This window comes from Micropterus salmoides, unplaced genomic scaffold (assembly GCF_014851395.1).
Source record: "Micropterus salmoides isolate LMB-PRFRI ecotype aquatic unplaced genomic scaffold, ASM1485139v1 Ms_hic_scaffold_9, whole genome shotgun sequence".
In the NCBI taxonomy this organism is placed as follows: Eukaryota; Metazoa; Chordata; class Actinopteri; order Centrarchiformes; family Centrarchidae; genus Micropterus; species Micropterus salmoides.
Genome location: NW_024044681.1, coordinates 22,700,308 through 22,727,932, shown reverse-complemented (window position 1 = coordinate 22,727,932; position 27,625 = coordinate 22,700,308). Strand labels below are relative to the sequence as shown.

General features: G+C 41.2%; 1 protein-coding gene across 5 annotated transcripts in view; it reads right to left on the bottom strand.

Moving 5' to 3' along the window:
• tiam1a (TIAM Rac1 associated GEF 1a) overlaps nt 1–27,625 on the bottom strand; it is a 60,804-nt gene that overhangs the window by 5,966 nt on the left and 27,213 nt on the right. For 2 of the 5 annotated variants that reach the window (XM_038708293.1, XM_038708292.1), the window contains exons 7-24: nt 26,650–26,822; nt 25,889–26,113; nt 24,223–24,408; nt 20,528–20,674; nt 20,124–20,198; nt 17,107–17,277; nt 15,942–16,046; nt 14,901–14,982; nt 14,552–14,638; nt 11,914–12,126; nt 10,684–10,817; nt 2,225–2,449; nt 1,790–1,858; nt 1,535–1,660; nt 1,094–1,202; nt 602–781; nt 287–405; nt 67–175 (exon numbers count right to left, since the gene is read on the bottom strand). In XM_038708293.1, coding sequence (XP_038564221.1) covers nt 67–175; nt 287–405; nt 602–781; nt 1,094–1,202; nt 1,535–1,660; nt 1,790–1,858; nt 2,225–2,449; nt 10,684–10,817; nt 11,914–12,126; nt 14,552–14,638; nt 14,901–14,982; nt 15,942–16,046; nt 17,107–17,277; nt 20,124–20,198; nt 20,528–20,674; nt 24,223–24,408; nt 25,889–26,113; nt 26,650–26,822 — 2,535 coding nt within the window. Of the gene's footprint in view, nt 1–66; nt 176–286; nt 406–601; nt 782–1,093; nt 1,203–1,534; nt 1,661–1,789; nt 1,859–2,224; nt 2,450–6,416; nt 6,450–10,683; nt 10,818–11,913; nt 12,127–12,266; nt 12,542–14,551; nt 14,639–14,900; nt 14,983–15,941; nt 16,047–17,106; nt 17,278–20,123; nt 20,199–20,527; nt 20,675–24,222; nt 24,409–25,888; nt 26,114–26,649; nt 26,823–27,625 lie in introns of those variants that run through there. The other 3 variants (XM_038708295.1, XM_038708294.1, XM_038708296.1) reach the window with 3 other exon arrangements.

Below are 27,625 nucleotides of genomic sequence, written 5' to 3'. Positions count from 1 at the left end.
GAAATATAAAGCAAGCCAACATTAAGGTAGAGTCAGTTCCACAATGTAATCCACATTAACCCTTACCAAAAGCAGCCAATTCAGTATCCTTTTTGCTCTTGACCAAATAGGCTGGAGGGTTGATCCACACCACAGTACAATGCAGCAAAAGATCCCCCATCGACAGGTCAGCCACCTGAGATAAATATAATTAATAAAACATAGTAAAAATGTAAATTTAAGTAACTGATATTTCACTGGGTTGATAATTGATAACCCTGAATAAAATGGTGGCTATCATATTTACCTCTTTTTTATCTGCAGTTTGTTCATTGATGAGCTGGTCAAAAACCGCACCGTACTCCTCATGAAGCTTTTGCATCTCATTGATGTGGCTCGCAACTTTGTTCATGGCCTTCATTGCAACTGAAAGGACAAACATTTTACATTTATCATCCAAATCATAATTACCATAATTCTTTGTATCCCCATTACGTATAGTTCCAGTTAGTGGGTCTGGAGCATATATAATATATTGTTTCACAGCACCTTAACCTGTTACATCAAAAAGTGTATAGGAATAATAAATCTTTGTTTGTTTATTTAAATGACACTGGCTTACCATCCAGATGGTAGTGTTCCTCACTGTCTGAGTCAGTGAGAGAGTACAGCTCCTTTAGCAGCAGTGGGTACTTCAGGACCCTCTGGATGGGTTTGATCAGGTAAGACTCTAGAGTGGATGAATGTTGCTGTCTGGGGTTTCTCTCAGCCAGGAAAGCTTTGAAATCTGGGTCGGTCTTTGCTGGAGGAGCAGAAATATGAACATTCATTCATCTTGTACATGGGGCAAGGAAACACTGAAACAGATGCAGACAACTCTATCTAAAGCCACTGTGTGTGGAGAACTTGCATCTAAAGATCAGTCAAGTTTACTCACACTCACTGTGGGCGGATACTAGTTGCTGCTTGCACTCTGTACTAGGGGGCAAGCCACTAAACAACATGCTTCCTATAAAACACTAGCCCCTCAGCTATCACATGCCACTGTGTGACTCTCAGGGGTAAGTGGTGGCTGTGTGCTAGATGCCAGTCAAGAATGTGCGCAAGTTTGTACCTTTAGCCAGGACCTTTGGGACCTTGGTGTGGCTGGCGCAGAAGGCGCTGTAGATCTTGAAGCGATCAGCATAATACAGGAATGAACCACCCAAGGAGAACAGCACTTTCTGTGGAAACAAACATGTCATGCTTTCACAGTCAAAATCTTTTAAAATCAAGGCTACGCTATGGTGTTGGCAATTAAGTTTTTGAAAGACAGTTAGGCAAATATCAAATTTCTAAAGTGTTCTGATTGGGATACCCAAAGTCATTGTTTGTACTGCTGTGCCTGTCCAAAAGCTGTTAGGGCATACATAAGTGCACCATGACACTTTGAGCCATGAATTATCCAACTAATGGCCAGTTCAAAAGAGCAACACCTAGTAAAGCAATTCTAAAGTGACACAAGAGGATTAAAACTGAATGATGCACTGAGTTCAAAAGATCAACCTTCCCTTACCTTGAACTGCTCCACCCTTTCCAGTCTGTCCAGATTGGGCACCAGCCTGATTCCATCTTCCAGCGTCCGGAGAAACTCCACCTGGAACTCTACCATCTCGCCAAGGTTACCGAACAAAACGTCCAGCTGCAACACACACGGAGCATCATTCTGACACTGCTCCTACCATAACGTCAGTGTTTAGTTTATGTATATCTATAACAATTCATATACAGGCTTTTATGCTTGGATTATAGAGATCGGGTAGAACAGTACCTCATCCTGCGTAAGGAAGCTCTCTTTCTGCAGAGGCGTCAAGTAGCATTCTATCAGGCAGTTCAGGTCCTAAAAAAAAAAAAAAAAAAAAAAAAAAAAAAAAAGAAAATGACAAGGAACATTAACAGATCAGCCTGTGACCAGATGAGTGCGGAAGGGCATACGTGGGCATCTGTGTGGAGTAGTCAGAGGTTTTTAAATAACAGCAAAGACATAAAGACTCACAGGTATGAAAACAACCCATGTGCCGCGAAAAGCATGTTCACATCTGTAATAATTATGACTCCCAACAACATTAATTAAGTGTAGTTTTGCCAGAGCAGTCATGAGTATAAGATTATGTGTGTCCATTGTGATTAGACACATGGATGGCTGACTCACTAGGTAAAGATAGTCTGAATCAATTCATAACACTCCACAAGAGCTTGTACTGACGTTTACGTAAGTCTTCTCCGTCTCCACCAGTTCATTGATGACCTTGCGGAGTTTGTCTGCATGGGAGAGCTGTCTCTGCGTAGCAGTGCCCGCCGTGGGTGGTAAAGCTGACACAGGGCTCGGGGAGAGGGATGACGAAGACGACGATGAGGAGGATGACATAGGGCACTCCAGGGAATTCATGTCATGGAGACTGCGGCAGAAAGCAGTGACCTGCTCTGTGCTCTGCACAGGAAGAGACAAAGAAACAGAACAGTTCATATTTTCACGCATTTGTAGAATTTTATGGCAGAGAAGGCTGCGACTGGAGCAATCGGACACTTAAATTCTCCTGACAGTCACAGTAAGAGGAAAAGGAAATACAAAAAACATAAAACTGGATGTAGGCTTGTGTGGAACAAAAACAAGGATATCACATACCTACATTATTAAAGTTCATACAGTAAATGCACCACAGTTGAAATATGCACCAACAATACATTCTTGCAAAACCTGCCATAACACCACTCACCTGGTATCAAATACCAAACATGAGCAGACCTGCCAGGCCAAACTCGTAGTAGGCCTATTTTTAAAATGAAATAGCGGGCTCTGCTCCTCAGACTCTGACTATACAGACAAACATTAGTTGATAATTGCTTCTACTCTTAAACTAAGAAGTCATACATTCCTTATTCAGTGTTGATAAAGATCATAAGAAACTATGCTTTGCAAAGTTAAGGTCAGCTTCTGAAAAAAAGCTCGGATGAATCATCTAAAAGACGCAGTGATGCGTTTAAGAATTACATCCTGGAACCCACAAGGTCAAATAGTTGGGATCAACAGGTTCTGTCCACATCTAACTTTCTTTCATAGTCATAGCTGTGAAGTTGAAAGCAGGCATTGGGGATTAAGGGAAAAAAAGTAACAGAAGCATAATCAGAAGTGAGAGGCAAATCTGAAGTGTACCATGACTAATACAGCAATTCTTATTCCTACAATTCCATAAATAATTATAATCCTTTCCAGTTTCTGCAAATACAACCTTTTTATTTACTTGCTATTCCACCATTTCTGGATTGATATCACCATTGGTAAATCTGTGGATTCATGGGATTGTTTGCAAGCCAGACCAGCTGTTGCTATGACTGTGAGGTCTGTTGAGAGATGGAAAGAGAGATAAATGGACATTTACCTCTTTTCATCGTCTCTACTCAGCCAGAACTAGTATATTAAAAGACAATTAGGATAAAATAATCTCCTTGAAATGTGGGGGGAATGAATGAGCTCAGCCCACACTCCGAACACTAAGTGCAAGGGATTCATACTCCATGGCTCATTCAATGTAACCCCATGTCCAAGACCAATCATGAACGCAATTGCGCTGTAACTGTCGTTTAAAAGAAATTAAAAGCTAGGACTTGATAAGACACAGACAGTGACTCATTGCAGTGGAACTTTGTTGTGTGCAGCTGATCAGGTGATAAGCCTAAATCTGTATCTGCAGAGAACACAAAGCAGAAGCAATGAGATTTTCAGCCATAGTTTAGTTTGACAGGATAAATGCTTCTAATTTGACCCTGCAGTCAGTGTTCTTCATAAAAGTGCTTTTGTAAATGCCACAAACATTCTTCATCCGTGTGGGATCAGTGAAACTGATCATCAATTGCAATCTATGTTACGAAATTGTGCCTGCTTGTGTGTCTCTACCGACACTGATACAGCTGATCAGATGTAATCTTTGCTGATTCCATGGCTTGTCTCCTGTTACTGTAGCAATGACAAACACAATTTTCCATCGTGGTATTGAAGCCAGTTTTGCTAGATATACTGGAAATTCAAGACTGCTGGACACCCACCACTGAAATTCCTCCTATTAAATAAGATGAGCTCCTTCAGTGATTAAAAGGAAAACCACCAAATAATAAAGTAAACAAAGTATGTAATGCAAGTAAAATTATGTAGCCTATAATATCTTATTAAATCCTTGCTAATGCCCACGTCACTCACACATTGAGCACCACTTACTGTCATGTTATAACATCTAAAAAAGGAGTATCTGCATTGCCGACAATTAAAAACTTCCCAAACTGGTCTGACAGAAACACAATTTATTGTTTGACTTGGTGGCCAATATTCAAAATATGTTAAATTAAAAGAAAATTCTGTTGCCCATGGACAAATTATCAAAACAAACAAACAAAAAAATCCAACAAACACTAAACATGCCTGTTTTTTTATACACAAAAAACCCCCCACCAGAAATGCTATTGACATTCTTGCCACTCATAAGCGAGGTCTTGCCCTTGCCCTCTGCCAGAGGAATTAGTGACAGCCAAGTGACAGATGGAGCAGCGACAGAGACAGATGACAGCGGGAGATGGAGACAGGACGAGCTGGAGAAGCATGGCTGCAAAATGCTTTACCACCAAGACTACTTAAGGAAAGGGAAGCCTGACTATTCAACTTTCTGAACTGAATTGTTATATTTGAAGCATTGCATCCTGCAGAAGCAATGCTTGTTTAACAACAGTGAATAATGTTTTATTCATTCCACTGAAACATGACAATATGATCAAGTCTGAAAACTGCAGGTCATATAGTCACAATGTGTGATAAGACAAATCTTACATTAATGGTTAGAATGGGTTGCTCCACTGGCAACTGAACCTTGGCACTGCTGGTACTGTCACATAATCTGCAGAATAATCATATCCACAATATAATCGCGCACGCACACACACTCTCTCTGCAGGGCTCACCGGCTGTAGCATGTCATAGATGGATTCGGTCGAGCATTTAGATCTCCTGCGCCTCCTAAAGGCAGACATGCTAGTAGGTCAAACAGAGCTCAACAAGAAGTCAGGTGTCCATTTCCAGTCCTGCTTTTCCAGAACAGCTAGAGTCCATTCCTGTGTCACTCAGTGCCAGAAGGATTTGTTGTCTTTCCACTCCAAAATGTATGACTGGTACACTATGCGGGATGTATGAAGCTTCAACGTGTCCAGCCAAACTGATCAAAAAGTGTAAAAGTAAAAAAAACGCCTGCTACTCAAAACATTGCTCTGCAAAACACTACTGCTGCTAAAATCATTAGCATCGCAGCTGAACAAATACCTCATTACACAGATTGAAAAGAACAGATTGCAATAAACCGCGCGCTCATGGCACATCATCCAACGGCGTCTACCCAATCAAGTCTCTTTCTCAATCCCCCCCTTTCTTTGCATGCTTCCCCTATCACTCGCTTCTTCTCCTCCTTCTCTCTCCACCTCTGTCCTTGTTGCCTCTCTCACTTCTGTCCAGGTGAGAGCAGCAGCACCACTATAGAACACAACATTAAATAACAAGATCAAAACATCACATCCTCATGAGAGATGGAATAGGGGGAGGAGAAAGGAGGGAGGTGAGGAAGCAGTGGGTGGTGAGAGCCTACCAGGCATCTGGTCTCTCTCTCTCTCTCTCATAATCACAGCACAGAGAGAATGATGTCACCACACTTGAGAAGGACAGCTGCCTTATTAAACAAAAAGTAAATATGTATTTGAGCTAGCTCTCATGCCGCAAAATGACTCACTGAAACGCCCCAAGCATCAACTCGTGTGCCAACAGCACAATGCAATAATTTCCAGAAAGATTATGTGATCAAAAGGAACAATGTGGAAACCAATTTGACATAAAAACATACCTAGCAAAATAATTATTACACCTGGTCATTAAAAGCAGCTTTAAGTAGATGCTACAAACGATTTGTTCGATGTCTGACTGGAGTATGAAGTTTAAAACCATAATAATTGCTTCCCTCTAAAGCCTGAAATTCATGTGCCAACACCACGCTTGTTACAATCCAAAAATGGCTTGCCACACCTGCTGCACATTTGTTCCTAACAAACTAGAATTCCACAATACTTGCAGGAATAAGATCATGCCATGCAGAGATAAGCAAAGAATGCTGACTACGAACAAAAGGTTGAGGATTTCCAAATGTTTGTGATTAAAATCTTAGTTGAAAAAGATCTTTAAAAAAATATTGCTGTCAACTTTGAGGATACTAAAAGGTAAAGGCATTTTCTTTAATCACAAAATCAGTAAATCGGCAAATAAGCATGTGCACACACACCCCAGCATAGACCTCAGACAACAGCTTAGGAAAAAAAACAAAACAAATGACATGCAGGGAGCAAGTAATGAAAGAGAGCCCCGGTATCAATACCTTTTCTCTAGTCAGTCCAATACACTAATTTCCTAACACAGACAAGCCTTTACCCTTTTACAGAATGTACTACATCCTAGACGCGCCCTGAAGTGAAGCACGAGGGAGGAGCGTGGAGGCATGTACAAACCTGCACTCCATGTAAACCATGTACAGTGAGAGTCAGGATCAACAGAGATTACACATATCCACATTCTTGGCATACAGAAACACATCACAAACAAACACACTTACTTATACACACCTAAAGTGTATTGCATTATGAACTGCAGAATTATACACATACATGCAAGTAGAATACAGCAATTTTGACAGCACATGCTCATCTCTTATTCCCCCTTGGAGTGTGTTTCACAGAAAGAACAGGCATGGACTTGCCAATGTGAGTGAACACAGGAGAGGAAGGGAGGGAGGGAGAGTCTGAAAGTTCAGTTTCATCTAAAGTCAGGGAAACATGCAAATCCATAAATCCCTACAAGGAATGATGGGATATACGCCATGACTGAGAGAGAGACTTTAATCATTTAATCTGAAGTGAAAGGATGATTATGTTATGACATGAGTGTTCACAAATCTATGAACATTTAGACTTTGAAGCAGTTGCAGTCACCAAGCCTCTTCCCAACTCTGGGAATCTACGAGGGTAAAGAGTGTTAAGTGCAAGGCATTTTCTTTCCGTCTTTCCTTGACAGTAGTGATTACGTGGCATTAATATTTAACAACATCCTTTAGGTTGTATGCTATATAATAAGATTTTAAAACAAGGAATGAAATCTAGAAATGGCTGAACACTGAAATATTCTCCTCAATATTGGAAATCATACTAGTTCAGAATCATACTAATTCTGAACTAGGTCTGTTGTTGGTTGCATGCTCAGCGTCACAAACATTCTTTTACAGGCTTCATTCATCAGCACAGTGCTCCCTCCAGTGGAAGGCTGCAAAATGACAGCAACATCTGTAAGGCCTGACTAAGAATCAGTGGGGAGAGGCAAGTTGAGGCACTAAAGTTATAGATTCTTAGTTGTCAGTATCTATATTAAACAAAATGCACTGCATGCATGGAGCCATTTAACAGACGTTTTCCAATCAGGAGTCAATTAAAACAAACCTTGATGACCCCCCCCCCATCTTCACACAATGAATAATGCATTTTCCATTTCAAATGCCCTAAAGCAAAAATGATATAGTTTTGTCAATTATAACCAGCACTCGTCAGTGAGGCTGACTACACCTTGGAGAACACTAGCAATCACCGTCATCTCTATTATCGCTGTAATCGCAAGCAATCGCCATTTTATTCTCTGGTTGTCATATCATATTGAGGAGGTGGCTCTGTGCTTTGTCTAAAATAATGAACCTCCCAGTTTCCTCCGGCTAGCCACACACTCATTTATCTCCACTAAATGATGTGAAACACTGCAGAGAATGAAGTAATTAGAATGTGGGGATAATTAAAATTGTCCCACTTTGCCTCTTTTTCCCTCCGTCTTGCCACCATGTGACTGCAGGCACTGGGTGAAAGGAGGCAAGACGCAATCCATAGCGCTTTGGAGCTTTTCCAGAGAGCAGAGCGGGGAAACAAAACCTTGATCAACATGAGCACAAACAGGGTCAACCCAAATTTTTAAGATAAAATGACATGGTTTTGAAAGTTCCCAGGGATTTTGTAGCGAGTTTGGATGGTCTTTGTTGACAGAGGAAGCATTCAAGTGCTTCAGGCTCAGGTCAGGGCCCACAGCCGGCTGGAGAGCTAAGGGAGCCGAGCTGTTTCAGAGCCAACAGCGGCCTCATGTTGTTTATGTCAATGAACAGCAGGGGGTTAGCGAGGAGGAGGAGGATGGTAAAGAAGGACAGGAAGTCATAAGGAAACTGGAAGGACAGGAAAAAAAAAAAAGCAAAAAGGACAGCAGATAAGGAGACAGGATGATCAGAAAGGACAAATAGAATAAAAAGACACTGGCCTGTTGTATCAGAGAGGACACGGATACATTGTTGCTGACAATACATAATTTTAGCCAAGGAAAAAGGGTGGAAAAAACAGGATGAAAGGGAGGCTAAAACAGAGCAGATAGAAATTAGTTGAAAAATGAGACCACACATTTTAGGAGGAGAATGAAAGGTGAAATGAAGATCATAGATTTCCAAAGTTTTATTAATACTGTTTTGCCCTATATCGCCTTGCTTTTACAGCTTTTTCCCCCCCGTTCTTATGTGAAGAGCCTTGGATAATAGAAAAAAAGCACATGTCTAAGCATAAAGCACCAAGGGACAACATTACAGACATGGGTAGACAATATTCCAGTCTCAAGTCTTCATTATTGTGTCTCCAAAGAAACATACACATGGGATCTAGTGATGTTAACACCTCAACATAGTATTCATTGTACATACAAAAAAGAGGAAAAAAAGGAAAATGTGCCCTCATTTAATGGTAATAAGATGCTATGGTGAAAATATAAACACAGTATAAAATAACATATGGCTACTCTGGCACTGCCTAAACTTTTCAACATTAAAATTATTCAACTGCACACTATTCAGAACGTACTACATAAAGATTGCATGCTGCATTTTGTGTTATATACACAGTTTCTTCTTGCATGTAGAAACACTAAGCTTAAAATAGCAAAGGCCTATAAATGTTAATTAAAATCTGTGCAGAGGTCCAAGCAGTTTAACAAGTTTAGAATCACTAAATGCCCCCCCGCCCAACATCAAGTGCACAAGATTTAAGCAGGCCTCTGGTCTCTTTCCAGCAATCCTGGCAACCCTATCTGTCGGAATTTCTCTCATCTTCGCTAAACTAATAATGGCACATCGGAGTCACAGAATCATCACTGTCCAACAGGACTGAGTCTAGACTGGAGCCAGCTCTGACCTCACCCATTAGTTCGCTCTCGAGACTGAAGCTCACTGACACATATCCAAGAGAGAACACAGCACTGTCCCTGCACTTTTCTCATCTTTTGTCTGGGCTATCGACAGAGAAGTACAAAAAAAAAAAAAGACATTACCCATGGTAATGGAAGCGACAACCGTAACCAAGGGAGACTGGCTGGCACACGGCGTGTCCCAGCGATCACTGTGCTGACCCTGATCAGACCAGACATCATCTTAATTAGAAAGCGATGCTGTTCACTCACCTGTCTGTCATCATCCGTGCTTCAGAGCACACACACATCTGTTCATGTGCGAGGACTGACAGATTCACATCACAAAGTACATTCATGTGATATGTTGTCAGCACTGTATAAAAACTGATCTGCTACTATGTTAGAATGTGATTAAGATCAGTGTTCAGCAACAGTTTTCGGTTTCCACAGAAATTTACTGAATGAATTAACCATCAAGCTGGACTTGAATTTACTAAAAAGCAACTTCAAAGACCTTGTGCGTGTGAAATATGGCGAGAGAGAGAGAGAGAGAGAGAGAGAGAGAGAGAGAGAGAGAGAGAGAGAGAGAGAGAGAGAGAGAGAGAGAGAGAGAGAGAGAGAGAGAGAGAGATCTGAAATGGGTGAAGAAATATTTAGTATAAAAAGGACCTGCCAGAGGAGTTTATATAATCATTAACACATGGATACACACCATTTATTCACACATTAGATTATTGATCAATGATATCAGTGTTTTCCTTTTCTGTCTGAGAGGGCTGACATCAGAAACAATGAGAAATGTCTGCAGGCTAAAAGATGGCAACACAACAAGGCAGCTAGTCAGTCACTTCAAACACTAGCACTTGTCCACAGGTCTCACTCACTGTCTCACCCCCCCCCCAAAAGCTGCTGGTCTTTGTCTGCAACAATACATCTGATGGTTTGAACAATACTCCATCCTTTGTAGAACTTGGCCTGCTCTGCATGTTCAGTGCATTCAAAGTAGTCAAGTATTCAGAACCCTTCACTTTTTAAATTTTTTTTAAGTCGCAGCCTTATAACATTTTCTGAATTCATGATTTCCCTCAACATGGTAAAACAAAACAGGATTTTTGAATTATTTAGAAGTTAATTTAAAAAACAAAACATATTGACAGGTATTCAGGCCCTCAGTTCAGTACTTTGCTTTGAGTCATTGTCCTGCTGGAAGGTCAACCTTCAGCCCAGTCCGAGGGCTTGAGCGCTCTGGACCAGGTTTTCATTAAGATCTCTCTGTTCAGGCTGCAACATAACTTGTGAAAAATGTGAAGGGGTCTGAATAGTTTCTGAATATGTGGTCTGTGAATGTTTGTATAAATATCAAAGCTGTGTCTCTGCATGCCATATCCTACCTTCTGTCCAGATCCCATACAGGTTTTGTCTTCCTGATGACCTCCTCTGCTCTGTAGGGTCAGCAGAGATCCTTCCTCCAAACTTTCATCTGGGCTATTCACTGTCAACCCTGACACCTCATCCAGGATGTCCTCTACAGACAGAGACAAAGGACAGAACTCACTAGGGAGCAGGTGCACATATACACTGTGTGTACCCAAATATCAGAAACTTCTCCCTCATAATCAGAGCCGATTTCATAAAAATCTATTTCTAATCTAAATTTATTTGATTCGCTACACTTCCTCCTTTAATAGTGTTAAGAGAAATCTGAGTGGCCAGGTATCCGTCAGGATTCGTGCACTGTACACTTACAGAGAAACCTGTAATTAGATATCCCTACTCCCTCCAACATTGCTTTCTCCACCTTCAAGTTACATTCCCTATGACCCTTAGCTTTTCTTATTATGATATGACTGTACAGTCAAATTTGTTATTATTCCATCCATGACAAATTTCCAATTTAATGTCTCCTCTGTGGTGACAGCTTCTTGTGTACACCCATCTCCTTTTAAGCAAGATCTCATCGATAACCATCTGCCTTCTGGAGTGTTTTTTTCTTTCAGTCTGACCCTTTGCATATGGCATATCCTACACAATGACAGCTCCACACTACTGAAGGATTTATATTAATATTCATACTGCTCTGAGTTCCTGTATAAACAATGCCAGCTTGTCAGCCCGTGCACTGCAAGCCCCAATTTATAAAAGGAATACAAATGGTGCCCTTGCATAGATAAAAAGAGCAGGTCAGAGGAAAGCTGGCGGCTGCCTGCAGGTTGCTTAGCAGACAGCATCAATGCATAATTAGTAGATTGCCCTATTCACCCTCTGCTTATAAAAGATCACCATCTGCATTCTCCCTCTTTTCGCCACACAAAATTGGGGGTTTAGAGGATCTATAATGAAATATGTCAAGAAACATGAATAAAAACTAAAATGGACATAAAAAAGAGGTACTGTGTAATTTTCAATTGCATGATCTAAAGTGTTTTTTTCCTTCTTATGTTTTTCAAAGATTACATGTATCAAAAGCAAGTTTACTCTCCACACTTGACCTTCTTGCTTTCACTTGATTTGAGGGCCCCCCACTAGAGGACAGTGTTTGTATACATCATCTCGTGAAACAAAACAACAACAACTCATACCCAGGTATCCACACTGTGTTTATATAGAACAGGAAGCTTTACCTTGGCTCTGGGAGAAGATGTCTGTGGCCAGATCTTGCTCCCCATCGGAGCGCCGTGGTGGAAAGGAGCAAAGCACCCGAGGGTCCAGCTGGGAGAGGGTACTGACACTTAAGGTCAACGCTTGGTTTACAAACACAGCCCTCAGATCATCCATTTGGAGGTCAGATGCAGCTTTACCATTCAGCAACAGAATCTCATCCCCTGCTTTCAAACCTGGTGGACAATTAAAGAACACAAAGTCAGAAATGTAAAACTCAGCTTATACTCCTTAAATGCTGACAGCAGTTGTATCATTTAAAAGTGGCATAATTTTTGGGAGAAACTGCAAAAGAAAGACTGAGACAGCAAACAACCACAAAGCACCATCCAATAGAGTAGCTTTCCTGTGGGCCATCAACTCAAGAGTGCTAATGTGTACAAAGGCTCTACACAAACAAAATGGTAGTGCCGCACTCCCCAGCAGCTCTCTGGCTAATCAGGCATGTTGGGATTCTAATGTGTGCAATACATTAAAACGCATCCTTCTATGCTTGATCCCTTGAGGCAAATGCTGATCTAACAAGACTGGATGGGTTTAAGAAGGAGGGTGCAATGTCCGTCTATTCCTGTCATCACCTATACTATCCTGTACTAAACACAAAAAAAGAAACCACAGCCTTCACTGGAACACAGCTTCTGTTTGAGGCTTTTTTTTCTCGCCCCTCCCCTCGACCACCTGTGCCCAGCCCTGCTAATTGACAATTAGCGCTAAATCAGCCGACCAATTAGCAGACAGCCCTAGCCAATAAACGTGATTGGTTGTGATACCTTCTGGACAAGAGTCTCACCATCCCTCGCTGTGGAATTAAGTAAAACAAAGGGTTTTGGTCCTGTTAACACAGTCACATATTATCATTGTTTTCTCATTTTTATATCATCTGCTATAGTAGAAAGAGCAGACATTCTGTGATATGGTTTTCATAAAGCTACAGACAAATGCAGGCACACACAGTAACATATACAGACACACAAGGCACACATTCAGCCCTAAGTTATGACCTAGTTGTCTGGGATGTGAAATGTCAGCTGTAGCAGAGTCTTTATTGGGCAGAGAGAGATAATCCCTCTGGCCATATACTGCGGTGTGTGTATGACTCTGTGTGCTCGGCTGTGTGTGTGTGTGTGTGTGTGTGTGTGTGTGTGTGTGTGTGTGTGGCTTGTGTGTTTCTTTGTGTGCTCTTCTGTAGGGGGAGGGAGCAGGAATTACAGTGAGATAGAAAAAAGACCCTTTGGGGCTCCTTGTCCAGTGTTGGCCTGGTTTCTGCGTATACCCTGGAGAAAATGAAGCGTGATCTCTTTCACTCTCCATTCATTCCCCTCACACTTAGTAAAACCCATGCACGCACAACCAGACTCATCCCAGCGTACACATGGACCTACGCATGTCGTGCCTGACATACTTAATTCTGTGATTCAGCAAAATATAGTATAATATTCCAAAAAGATGCATTGCGTTTTCTGGATGCCACAAGCTTTTTCTATCTCTACTCTCATATAGAGGTTGAGAGTCAGTCTCTAGCTGCCTGCTAAGCTAGCAGCTTTTAGATTGCTAATGCAATGGAGGACACAATTTCACACTTGAGTAACCTCAGTGTGATCCTGGGGCACAATAGTGGAGCATGTTTTTTTTCTATACATTAGTGTTGTATCTACAGAGCGGCCATGTGTTTCTCAAACCCATTAGGCCTCTGTGGCTCTTTTAAAAGATAGGGACCAATGAGTGGGGGTTGATCTCTAGACCCGGTTGTTCAAACGGCGATCAGACGCAGACAAAGGAATGCAGAGAGAAAGCCACAAATTCATAGCTCCTACGCAATCTTTTTATTTTTTATTTAATACATCAGAGTTTTGGCACATCATGCCCTTTTCAGGATAAAAGCCAGTAATCATCAGACTGATAAATATAGTGTGTGAGACAAGTGATTCAAATCTTTTTATACTTATTGATGCAAGCACCCAGATGTTTCTCTAATTTGTGATTTTCACTCTGTTTTGTAGTTGCTGGTTCATATCATGTGGACATGTTGGAGGCCTTTCTTGGCTGTGAATTACCCCTTTATGGACTAAATTTCAAAGTTTATGTTGATTGCCTTGTAAATACTCAAAAGGGCAAAGTGTGCCAAAATGTTGATCAGCAGAATTAAAAATAAAGAGACTGCATCATCTACTGTACCTTCAAGCATGTGTGAACGCCTTTCTAGACAAGGTGTACATTTTCTTTCATCTCTTCTCTGCTCCTTCTTAAGCCACCAGGCTTCTCTCTCCCACACAAAAGAGATTTAGCTACGTTGGCTCAGCAATTAATGCGATGCAGTCACACAAAGCAGCACTGATAAGATGTCATGTGGAATGGCTCAGGTGAGGTGTAGATAAATAGCTACTTTACTCATCCCCAATGTCAACTGCAATGTGCAATTCCACTCAAGAAAGAAATATGTACCAAGCTTTCACATACCCTAAACCCAGTTTTTACTGCATTCAGATTCAACTATGGTAATTGTTTAGTTTGTTTTGTCTTCTATGTCTGAATATCAACTCTCAGGACACTGAATGTACAGTACACTACACTATGTTTGTCAGTAAAAAAAGAAATGTGTACCTTTAGCTGAGGCCAGTCCCTCTGCTTTCACTTCAGTAATATGGAGCTGCTGCATCCCGTCCTCATCTATAACTGCCACAGAAAACCCTATTGACATAAATAATTAGAGAGAGATTCAGTCATTAATGTTTAGTCCTCTTTGAAATATCTCAAATTGACTTGCTGCAGCATAACTACCGACCAATTACATCTACTTAAGAAAAATGCGCTCACACTGGGTCATCCCCCTTTAGTCAAAGCCATGACTCATTGAAGTCTATTACATAATCAATTTGATACAGAACTTGAGAGTATGACATGAACTGAGTCTGTTTAGCTCAAAAAGGGCTTTTGTCAGAGACAAGCATACCGTATCCAATGGTGCAGGACTCTGCTTTGTCAAACTGGATCACCTTGGTAGCTTTGGGGCAAATCTCAATCTCTTTGTAGAGCTGTAAACACAAGAAATTTATATTTTACTGGCAAAAAATGAAAGGATAGCGGTGGCGTTGGATGGAGAATGTCAAGGTCATGTTATCGCTCTTAATAAGGAACAGGCAGATTCATGTATTATTCAGGCTCCTTAACAGAGCAAACACGTGTGAAGGTTGTGGGGTTACAAGCCAGGTCAATTCTGAGAAGTGAGTGGGTGCTCAGGCTGGGGTTTGACCTCGAGAGCATAGACACAGCTGTGTGTATGAAGCAACAGACAGGAACAGAAGTCGGCAGTGTGTAATGCGCGTCACTGTGGAGAAATAATAATGTAATATCATAGACTAAGGATGAAAGAGGGTGAAATGAGTCACTGATCAAAGCAGAAAGATAAAAGACCTCTTAAGAAAAAGAGCGAGTTACACAATGACTTTGCTTTGAGACAGAGTTCAGTGTATCACCTACAAAGCACGGTCACAAAGAGAATTAGGTTGGGGGTTTACAGTGGCTGAATAATGTGGAGGTGAGGTATTTTTCAATGAGAGTGATTGTTCATAATGAATAATAAGAAAAGTACAAACACGGGCACACAAACACACACATGGGTACAGTTCATGGTGCACGTCCACTTGGAATACTATTTTGCATAATTCATAGCTTATGCGATGAAGCTTCTGTTGCATCCAGGGAATTTTGTATGCATTGCAAATTAAATTTGCAACCAAATTTGCAACCAAGTCATAAAAAATGCACAAGCTTGCATCCAGATCTGCCTGAAATGAAACAAAAATTTATTCATAATAAGGTGAAGACCCCAAAATCCAAATGGGACATCGTGTCTCCGCTCAGCCTGTAATCTAACAAAAAAGAAAACTTTGATTTACACAAATAATAACTGTACTCCATATCTTTCATTATTGGATATGGGTGTTGTCCATCACAAGCAGTTTTCACAGTGTTTCAGTGTGTGTTTCCTCACCAGATCAGAGATGTCCTCTTCACGCTTGGGAACAAAAAAGAGGATTTGGTTGTCAATCCACACCTTCAAACGCAAGTAATGGCCATAGGGGTCTATCTTATGAGTCTGGAGGCAACAAAACAGGAGGGCAATAAAGAGAAAGACATGTTTAAGTGGAGGAAACAGCCAATGCATTCATTCTTTCATTCAACATAAGACATAATCACTCTTCATTAATTGTGCTTTATTATCTGCAGTGTTCAGTTTGAAGCCAAGCCTGTCTTCTCATAGATATTTTAAACTAATTCCCCTTACCATTCCCACATTCTAAAGTTCATGACATACCCTGGCAAAGGACATAAACATATATGTATTCAATCATGTATGTAATCCACGTATATCTGCGTGTATGTAATGCACAGGGGCCATCAATAAGGACGCTACAGTTCTTTGTGTGAGATGTTTGTGGCATGCATGCGCATGAACGCCCACACACACGTCGATCAGCTTTACACATGTGTTTCAACAGACCCTTAAGTGGAACACATACGTATCATTAGGCATCATTATTCTAGTGTGTCTCTAGCTGACACCAATTAGGGAGAAGAGGAGTGGAGAGAAATTGACAAGACTGTGTGAGACAGTAATATGCAGTATATATAGTAAGGTAAGAAAATAATAGTAATAATAAGAAAATATCTGTGACAATGTCAGTCTACAAGCACAGACGACATCTGCAGTGTTTACTTTTTTGCCTTGCTATTAGTACCACAGACAGTCTCACATCTCAGGTATTCTCGGATCCATCAGATCAGATCATCGGATTGATCAGCTGCATCTAATTGTCCACGTTGTTTTCCTGTTACCCTGAACTGAATTTTAAAAAGCTGACTTTTACATCTGGTACCTGTCTTCAGCTGTCAACACAAGACAAGATTTCATTATCCTTATCTAACCACTTATGAAATTCTTAACTCCCCTCGAAAGAGCTGTGTGCAATTTAATGAGACTCATTTTTCAAGACTGCATGTGTTTAACAAACCTGTTAAAATTAATTATTTGCATGTTGACAGCTGTTGACGGTTAGCAGTTTTGCCGGAGCTTTTGTGCGTGTCTATGCATGCGTGCAGGCTAAAGGTGCATGCACTACACACATCGGTTTGCACTGCTATCAGTGACGGCCCACCTTGCACACGGTGCTCAGGACTTCCAGTGCTGTATCGCCAGGCTGTATGATGGCCAGGACAGGCTGATTGTTCGGCAGACACACCCAGGAGGGACTCAGGTAATCAGGAACCCAAATGTCGCTGTCTACGTTTTGCTGAGGAAGACTTTTCACCGAGCCTGCTTTCTCCTTCTGTAAATACAAATCACACACACACAAATGGTTTATGCATCTTTGAATAGCATTTGTGCTCAGTGAAAACAGAAGACGTCCTATAATAAATTCAATATTATCATCAAAACCTCTCAGTTCTAGTTGAGGTTCTGCTAAGGGAAGCAAAAAACAACAACAACCATATTCTATTATCCACACTGAAAATAGCTAAAATCATGTAGTAATCCTCATAATTCATCATTATTTCCCTTCTTGTTCACAAAAGAAAACAGATTAGACTAATTTGATGGAAACTGGCGGTGGCATGAAAGCAGCAGGAGATCTGATTACAAAATCTAATTAATTTGTGTTGATGAGAGCCTCTTGATACAATTCTCTCCCTGCGTGGGTATGTGTTACATATGTGTGTGCATTCTGTTCAGACCATAGTCTGTAACCTTTAAGTATCAGTCTGACCTCCGACAATCTGGCAGCCATGTCAGCCTCTCTTCTCGGATTCTGTCCTGCTTGTCTCTTCTCCTCGACCTCACGCTGTCTGTCACTAACACCTTATCTCCTCCTTTCTTTCATCTCTCTGTAGAACCCCCCCCCCCCACACACACACACACACACACTAATCATTGCCTCTCCTTCTGGTGCCCCTTCCCTTATATCTGTACATCACTCCATCATCTCCCTCCTCCCCATCTTTCATTCATGCCATACAATCTGCTGACTGTTACAAATCCAGCCCGGTGGTCCCTGTTGCAATGAACCGATGATGATCTGCGTGTGTGTGTGTGTGTGTGTGTGTGTGTATGTGAGAATCTGTGTGTTGTGGAGGGAAAACGAGACAGAGCAGGAGACAGAGGGAGCAAACTATATGCAAAAGCACATTTTTGTCTGCACAAACAAACACACATGTACAAACAAAATACAGGCACACGCAGTTTTAAAGAAATAAACACACGCATTTTCTCAGACAGACAACAGACTGGGGGGCCCATAACCAGTACCTCCCCCCAACTCCCTGAACTCCCCAGCCCTGCTCGGCACCATCTGGCTCCCCTCCTGGCCCATCTAGGATGCCTCTGCTGGGGGGCGGGGGTCCTAGGCACCGCACTAAACTCTCCTTCTCTCTCCCGTTCCCTTTTATTTCCATCAGTGGGATTCCCCAGAACAAACAGAGCAGTAAAGCTGGGACAAGTCCATCAGATGTGAACATTTGGAACAAATGTTGCTGGAGATGCCAGTTCTGAGGCACCATTTCCAGCTCTATCTTACAACCCAACCAACTGAAGAATGTTACTTCCTATGCATTTCTTTACTGTCATCCCACACCCTGCCAGCTAAAGCTAGGCGTGGGTGGAAGGAAATCAATCTCCCAAGATGCCACTGGGGGCCTCCACAGTTAGAGTGGGTTAGTGCTGCACTTTCTTTCCATCTGCTGAGTTCAGACAGAGGCCTGTCTTTCCTCTCCGCCCATCTCTGCTGCCTTCTACCAGTTCTCATAAAATATGGAGCTGGCATGCTTGTCCTTGCACAACCCATGGGTAATTGGACATTTTTCCTTAAAGTTCATATAAATTAATCATTTACTAGCTTGTGATAAGGCATTACTGGAAACCTCCAGTCCGATGGTAATCTATTTTTCTTTCTGAAGATATTATTCATTATTTGCAGTTGTCTGTACATTGTGGTCAATGTGACAGACACACAAGAGCACAGATGGTGTGGAGCTGCCAGGTCCTTTGATAGCAAATGTCTGCATAATTTGTTGACACATCAGAAAGCTAATGATCTCAACATATCAGATCAAATTTATCTCAGCGGGATTAGAAGAGAGAAATATCCCTTCAGTTGATAGTCTATGATGCTGCTAGAATTGAAATTGCCTGAAGCAAATGAAAAGAAAAATGCGAATCCATCAACACTGATCTGAAAGAGTAAGAATAATGGCATCATTTCTTAGCGTCAGTAGAAAGCAGTAAGAGACCAAAGACAGTCCTGGTGAAGCAAATCATTTGTTGACTAGAGCAGGAGGAGGAACAGCTGCACGAGATGAAAACAGTTGTTTATCTACAGCAAATAAACTCAAGAATCTTCTGATAACAATGAGGAACTAGAGTGTGCAGCTTTTAAAGTTTTATAGTCTTCAAATTTCTCCTTTCACTCTTCAGCTACGAGAGAAGTGGATGTCTGAAAGCATTAAAGCCGGAGCTTGAAAATGACCTCAAAGAAATGCTCATTGATGCAGAAGGGTAGAGGGATTTTGTGCTTCCCCCAGATAACCCCCTAAATGAAGAGCTAGAACACCAAAGGATCTCAGTTAAGTGAAAGGAGGTGGAAAATTTGGCCTCTGGGTCTTAAGAATCCCGTAACCCATTATATAAGTACAAAGGTTCATCAGATGCCCCAGTGATTTTCATGTTGGCTTGTGAGAAAGGTAAACAATGACAAGGAATTAGCCTACAGCTTCATAGGCTCTGGTTCTCTGTAGTGAATGCCAAACTAAGAAAGAGAAGAGGAACTTAGTGTTTAGCCTTAGGAACATTATTACTGTATATACATAAACATTCACTGTATCTGTTGTGGGCTTTGTCATCTTGGTTTGGCTGCAGGTTGGGCAGGGACCACAATAGAAATGGAGACAAGTTCAGGCCTACTTGTACTCATCTCTTACCTCTAACTTTCAACAGCAAACATTTCCCAAATTTTATTCTGTTTTTTTATTTTTAGTTGATCTTGGTCGACATCAAAAGAAGGCAGCTATAAAACAACACACATCTAAAAATGTCAAGGAGGACACAGTTCTATTATGGTCCTTAAAATAAAGGGACATTTGTGTTGTGGTGGTACTTTTGTAAAGATGGCTGAGCTCTTACAGATTTTTCACTTGCGGTGTCTTCAAACATATGCTCCAATGGCTTTTTCACTGGCTCCATTCCATCAACGAACACCTGCAACAACACAGAGAACAGTACATTACAACTACATCCAAATATGGCACATAGCAGAACAGTTATTATGCAGTTATGTGTTAAGCATTTGTATTGCATGTTTAAACCAACATGTGAATAAAATGTTTAGTTTATCATTTACAATTTAGTAGCTGGATCATCACCAAAATCTAATTTCACAGCTCCTTAGTCAATATTCTAAAACTTCAATACATAGCTTCTTTCTAGCTGCCTCCGAACTATTACCATCTTCTATTTTTACCACTCAAAATACCAAAAACTAAGAAGTCAATCAAAATCGGGTAGTACGGATGTATCACTATGGAAACCTGATTGATTGAAGGATGTCCCGTGGTCTTCCTCTTTGAGGTCGTGTCCAACCCCCACAGTGAGGAGAAGCGGCTACGACGTTTACTGAAGGTACGAGGCATGGCCTGGTTGCGCTTCCTGATGCTGCTTTCTGTACGGGCTGACACCTGTGACAATGATAATTACAAAAAACATGAATCCAATGGAAAGAGTATTTGAACCTTAATTAAAAAGTTCTATGATAGTCTATCTAAATTGTTATTTTTAGAGAAACTGATCAACATAGAGTATGTATACTGTACACGGACAACGGTCTGTGTTTGTTCTATGGGTTACTATACTGCATTGTATATAGTAATGGCACATACTGAACTCTTTCAATCTCTTATCTCCTTCAGTGACCTACTACACATTCAAAGAGAAACCACTCTTGGCATTTCTAGATTAATTCACATTGAACTACTGGGCTATGAGCAGCTCTGACGCACTATATGTTACATGAATACATACTTAGATGCACATACAGGTGAAACTCAAAAAATTAGCATATTGTGCAAAAGTTAATTTATTTCAGTAATTCAACTTAAAGGTGAAACTAATATATTATATAGACTCATTACATGCAAAGTGAGATATTCAAGCCTTTGATATAATTTCGATGATTATTGCGTACAGCTTATGAAAACCCCAAATTCAAAACCTCAAATTTAAATACAGAAATGTCAGCCCTCTGAAAAGTATAATCATACATATGTACTCAGTACTTGGTTTGGGCCCCTTTTGCATGAATTACTGCCTCAGTGCGGCGTGGCATGGATGCTATCAGCCTGTGGCACTGCTGAGGTATTATGGAAGACCAGGATGCTTCAATAGCGGCCTTCAGCTTTTCTGCATTGTTCGGTCTCATGTCTTTCATCTTTCTCTTGGCAATGCCCCATAGAGTCTCTCTGGGGTTCAGGTCAGGCGAGTTTGCTGGCCAATCAAGCACAGTAATCCCATGGTCATTGAACCAGGTTTTGGTACTTTTGGCAGTGTGGGCAGGTGCCAAGTCCTGCTGGAAAATGAAGTCACCATCTCCATAAAGCTCGTCTGCTGAAGGAAGCATAAAGTGCTCTAAAATATCCTGGTAGACGGCTGCGCTGACTCTGGACTTAATAAAGCACAGTGGACCAACACCAGCAGAGGACATGGCTCCCCAAACCAATACAGACTATGGAAACTTCACACTGGACTTCAAGCATCTTGGATTGTGTGCCTCTCCATTCTTCCTCCAGACTCTGGGACCTTGGTTTCCAAATGATAGGCAAAATTTGTTCTCATCAGAAAAGAGGACTTTGGACCACTGAGAAACAGAGCAGTTCTTTTTCTCTTCAGCCCTGGTAAGACGCTTCTGACGTTGTTTGTTGTTCAGGAGCGGCTTGACAAGAGGAATACGACGTTTGAAGCCCATGTCCAGGACCCATCTGTGTGTGGTGGCTCTTGATGCAGTAACTCCAGCCTCAGTCCACTCCTTGTGAAGCTCCCCCATACATCTGAATGGCCTTTACCTGACAATCCTCTCCAGGCTACGGTCATCCCTGCTGCTTGTGCACCTTTTTCTTCCACACTTTTCCCTTCCACTTAACTTTCTATTAATGTGCCTTGATACAGCACTTTGAGAACATCCAACTTCTTTTGCAATTACCTTTTGAGGCTTTCCCTCCTTGTGGAGGGTGTCAATGATGGTTTTCTGCACAACTGTCAGGTCAGCAGTCTTCCCCATGATTGTGAATTCCACTGAACCAGACTGAGAGACCAATTAAAGGCTCAGGAACCCTTTGCAGGTGTTTTGGATTAATTAGCTGATTAGAGTGTGACACTTTGAGCCTACAATACTGAACCTTTCCACAATATTCTAATTTTCTGAGATTTTGAATTTGGGGTTTTCATAAGCTGTACGCAATAATCATTAAAATTATATCAAATAAAGGCTTGAAATATCTCACTTTGCATGTAATGAGTCTATATAATATATTAGTTTCACCTTTTAAGTTGAATTACTGAAATAAATGAACTTTTGCACAATATGCTAATTTTTCGAGTTTCACCTGTATATGTATGTGTACACAAGTATACTGTACTTGTGTGAGCGTGTGCTTCTCGGTCTCCTCACCAGTCACTGCTCATGAGGCAAACACACTTCAAACGTAATAGGTCAAACTGTCTTCAAGACTCTTATTATGTAAGCTGCCTGCAAGAGGCCTTTTTACAGCCAATTTTGTTACAATGTCTCTTTTGGCCATGCATAATAACAGCCCTGATGAACAAAAGGCAAGAAAGAAAAGAAAAAGAATTAGAGATTGAGAGAGAGGACAGTTAACTTTTGCTAGAGGCAATATGAATTGGTTCATTTAGATTATTTATATAGTCATTTTAAATGTAGCAAATATATGATCCTCAAAGGTGTGCTCATTTATAGCAGTATTTGACAGATGGAGAAAAGGGTGAAGAAAATAATGCAGGCAAGGAGAAGGTGAGACTAAGGGAGATACTGTAGAGTAGGAAACACAGAGACAAAGGAAGTGAGGGTGTATGCAGTAAAAGGAAGGGGGAGTCAACAGAGCACAGTGTTAAGCCTGTTTGTGGGAAAGTGCCTAAGGGATGACAGCTTACTAACAGAGTTCATATTGATCCACCAATCACAAAAAAACACTATCAACCTCTGATGTGTGTGTGTGTGTGTGTGTGTGTGTGTGTGTGTGTGTGTGTGTGTGTTTGGTATATCCGATGGCCTGCTTGTATGAAACTGGTCTACAGAGATATTGTTTCCACCTCATTGTCTCCGCTCTGCTCTTTGTTTCCTGGATGATATTTGGCAGAGAATATAGCCGTATGATACACAACAGCATATAGATCAATCTATATATAGTGGTGTTTCATTCCACACATTCTTGGAACGCTTAAGGTGACAACAATATTTAAGTTTAAAGCTGTGCTTCTGTCCAGCTAGCCAGCTGCTTCAGAATGCAGCTTGGTGGGCTCTGCCACATTTTTTTTTGAGGCGCAGACTTTGTTAATTTAGGCTAACAATCAGCTCCACGCAGAAGCGGAGGCATTGGTTAGCTCACCTGGTAGACTATGAGCATCATATACAAAGACTAAAGTCCTTACCGCAGCGGCCAGGTTTGATTCCAACCTGTGTCTCATTTGCTGCATGACATCCTCTCTCTCTATCCCACATTTTCTGTCTCTCTTTGGCTGTACCATCAAAAATAAAAAGGCAAAATCTGCCTAAAAAAAATTCAATAAAAAGGCATCAATCTCCACTTGGATGCGCTCAGAATCAAATCCATACACTGGTGGGTCATACAAAACAAGACTTTTTGGACAAGCTTCTTCAGGACAGCTGAAAAGTCTAACATAGCAGCTAATGTGGAAAGCTTCATTTAGCCTACCCCTGCTTGCTCCTGAGTAGCCACTGTTAAATTGTCTGTTTAAATCTCTGCTGGTACGTATAAATTGTTACTTTCAGTAAGCATACAGTATATGACAAGATTCTTACTCAACAGCCTAATAAATACACCTACTCTACAAGCTGGGCTGGTGTTGAAGGTCAGCAACTGGGAACCTCTCACACAAGGCCTACTGGAACATGTAGAGACATGTGGGACAGAATTTGAGTTTTGGATTAAGGTGCTTCGATTAGGTTTAAGCGCACGGGCATTTTTAACCATACCAGTGCATGGAAGGAAGAGACAGAGAAGATTCCCAGTCGTCCCATGGCCAGCTTGGTGGGACGCGAAGCATTGCCCAGCAGGCGTTTGGGGTTGGGGGGCTCGCCGCCCTGCAGACTGGCCAGGTAGCACCGACAGCGGAACAGATCCATGTGAAACCGTTCCAAGTTCTGCTCCCACAGGAAGATCTAACAGATGGAAAGATGAGTAAAAAGTGAGAGGGATGGATTTGTGATTATGCAACATAAGCAAACTTCACTGATGACATCCAGATTCAGCAATGGAATGGCTCCAGATTTGGCCACTGATGAAAACCACAACATAAAATATGCATAAAAGATCACTCTTTGTTAGATGGTTCTTCAGTTGTTTGAGCAGGAGTGAGATGTGGGAGTGCTGAAGCCCCTGTGGAGAGTTATTACTCACCAACACAACCCCCCACCAGTGGCCGACCTGCTGTGCTATGTGCAATGTATCACAGGGTGGGCCGTGGGAGGTGGAACACAGGAATACACACACACACACACACACACACACACACACACACATACACTAAAACACAATCTAGACTTAATTTGCACTGATTCCTGCCTTCACCTATTTGTTCCAGGACCTAAAACAAAGGAATACAACTCTTTCTTTGAGTCTTATATGAGTTACATGAGTTCATCAGAAATCCCAAGCCTGTCTATTTATTTAAACTCACTTTGTAGATTAATGTGGTTTCAGATACTAATCTTGAAAGAAGTCAGGCATTGTTATAATCGACCACTCAGGTTTTCACTCCTTTGATCCCACAATTGTAGTTAATGTGCCTTTATAGAAGGCAATCAAAATCACAGTGTTTTCTCAAAAATAGGAAGTGTTCTGTGTTATTCAGATTAACCACTTCCTGCTGCTTTTTTAAAAATATAACATTGTTTTCTTTTATTGACTATCAACCAAATGCCACACACATACAAAGACACAGAGGTTTGCTCCCACAAGGAGGCCTTTTTGTTCATGGGCACATTCTTAAGCTCCCTTGCAATGTTTACATGCAATGCTGCTTTAACATTCAGCAGCAGCTCCATACATGCATGGAGCGAAGAATAAAGCTATAAAGCTATAAAGCTATGTTCCAATGAAAGTGAACATACCTCAGCTTTGACATCATTTCCAAACAGCTATTAAATATGGACAGATTAGCAAAATATTTCAGGCTCAACTGCCTGCTAATTTGTGCTTCGCATGTGTTTCAACATGTGCTATGAATATACTAAGTACTCCTTAAGAACATTTGTTGTTATGTCTGGATGATGTCATGCAGTAAAGATGATTTTGTGCTGAGATTTCAGTGCAGTTCAAACGTACAAAGATGCATCTGTAACACCCCTTAGGTGTTTTCTAAAGACACGCAGCAGGATGCTCAACGCATGAGCTCACAAGCCTGGTTCATATCAGCATCACATTGACAAAAAGTATAACTAATTTGCAGTATAATAATATGAAAAGGCTTTCTGACACTTCCTCTTGTGTCTATTGGGAGATCAATGAAGAAGCAACTGATTCCTCTGTTTTAGATCTTGCCTGTTATTCTTGTATGAACAGCAGCTTTAATTGAATTGACTACTTTCATTAAACACAAACTTTTAGAATAACTGACTCCTTACACATCTCCCTCCATACCTGGTCCAGTATGGTCTTCCTCTTTTTGCCGTCTGTGACGGTGGATAGCTGCATGTCTCCCATCTTCTTCATCTTCTCGTCCATGTCAATCTTCTGCTCCAGCTTGCGGATCTCGGTTCGCAGCAGTCGCACCGTATCCTCCCTGTGATGCTGACGGGCCAAAGCAGCGGCACATGCAGAGTGGATCGCCGTTATCCAGTTCTCCAGTTCTGTCTGGCCTGACGTCTGACAGGAGAGGGAAAAAGTGAATAACAATTGGTTCCCTTACAAAATGGGTAACAATAGCGAGAAAAAGAAATTTGAAAGAAGAAAGAAATTGACAGCTAAAAGAATTGAAGTAAGAGTCCCGTTATTAGCCTATGGGGAGAGGGCAGTGACTATAATCTCATGATCATTTTATTACTTCTATCTATTCATTGATTGAATGTCACTGTGGGCAGCTGCTATGAATATAAATAGCACATTTTAATTTTACACAATGGTCACTGTGGTGGATCACTGTCACAGTATGACAGTGTGGCCTTTAAACATGTCAGACATAAAACAAACACATGAACACATGACTGGCTTATCTTCCACACAGGGCTAAATGTCATGTACTTGTGTGCCACACACACAAATCCCTCAAGGGAAATTTGGTCTCTTCTTATTGCCATACATCTCTGTCTCTCTTGGTGATCTGCTGACATGTGTCCCAAAAAACAATGATATAATTGAAAAACGTTATGTTTTTGACTATGAAACACTAGTGTCTCTCCTACCTGGAAGAGAAAAGCGTCTCCCACTGAGTTGCTGAGGCAGAAGACAAAGTCTTTCTTGGGGTGTTCAGGGACAGCCTGAACAATGCTGTTCTCCACCCACAGTGCATGTTTAGGAACACTGTTGTGGTCGATGCCAGAACGACCGTCTGATTCGTACAGGAAGAGAGTGCAGCCTTGAAGAATGCAGAAAACAAATATGCAGGGAAAAGAAAGACAGAGAATTTTTTTTCTTATTGGTGTGACATTTATTTCTGTATTTACCATTTTATTTTACTGAAACCAATTAGCAAAACAAGGCATTTCAGCAGTATTGATATACAACTCTAAAGTGTGTGAAAAACACAATGTATTTAATCCCTCATTGGCGTTACAGCAAAATAAAAAAATAATAATTAATTAATATTATGGGCCTATGTTGTTTATTATTGGTGCTAATGTATAACATGAGGTCAGGAGGAATACTATGAGACAGTCTAATTTATTTCCAGGAGGCAGGCAGGAATGGAGCTGCAGATGCTGTCTCTTAATGCATTTCACAAGGATGAGATTGGATTAGACACGGATGCCGCCGTAAAATTAAATTGTGAGGAGTCAGAGGACAGGAAATGTAAGGCCACACAGAAGAGGGTGAGAGAGGACAGTAGAGGTGACAACCAAGGGCACGGGCTGTGTTACGACTGATGTGATTACAGTCTAACAGGAGAGAGTAAGTGAGAGACTAAACAGGTTAGGGTCAGGCTGAAATGTTTATCTGAATGTGACATTATGGCTGCACGGTATTGTTTAAAGTAAATGTTTTGGTCATCTTTTTCCAGAGAATTTGAGAGTTTTTGTGCTTATTTAGGAGTTCATGAGGAGCTGAGGGCCTTGGGGTCAAAGTTCTCAGTTTGAATATGAAAAGAGACCTGTAGCCTTCAACTCTCTATGCCAACATTTACAATCTATTACATACAGTTAAAAATCACAAAATATCTTA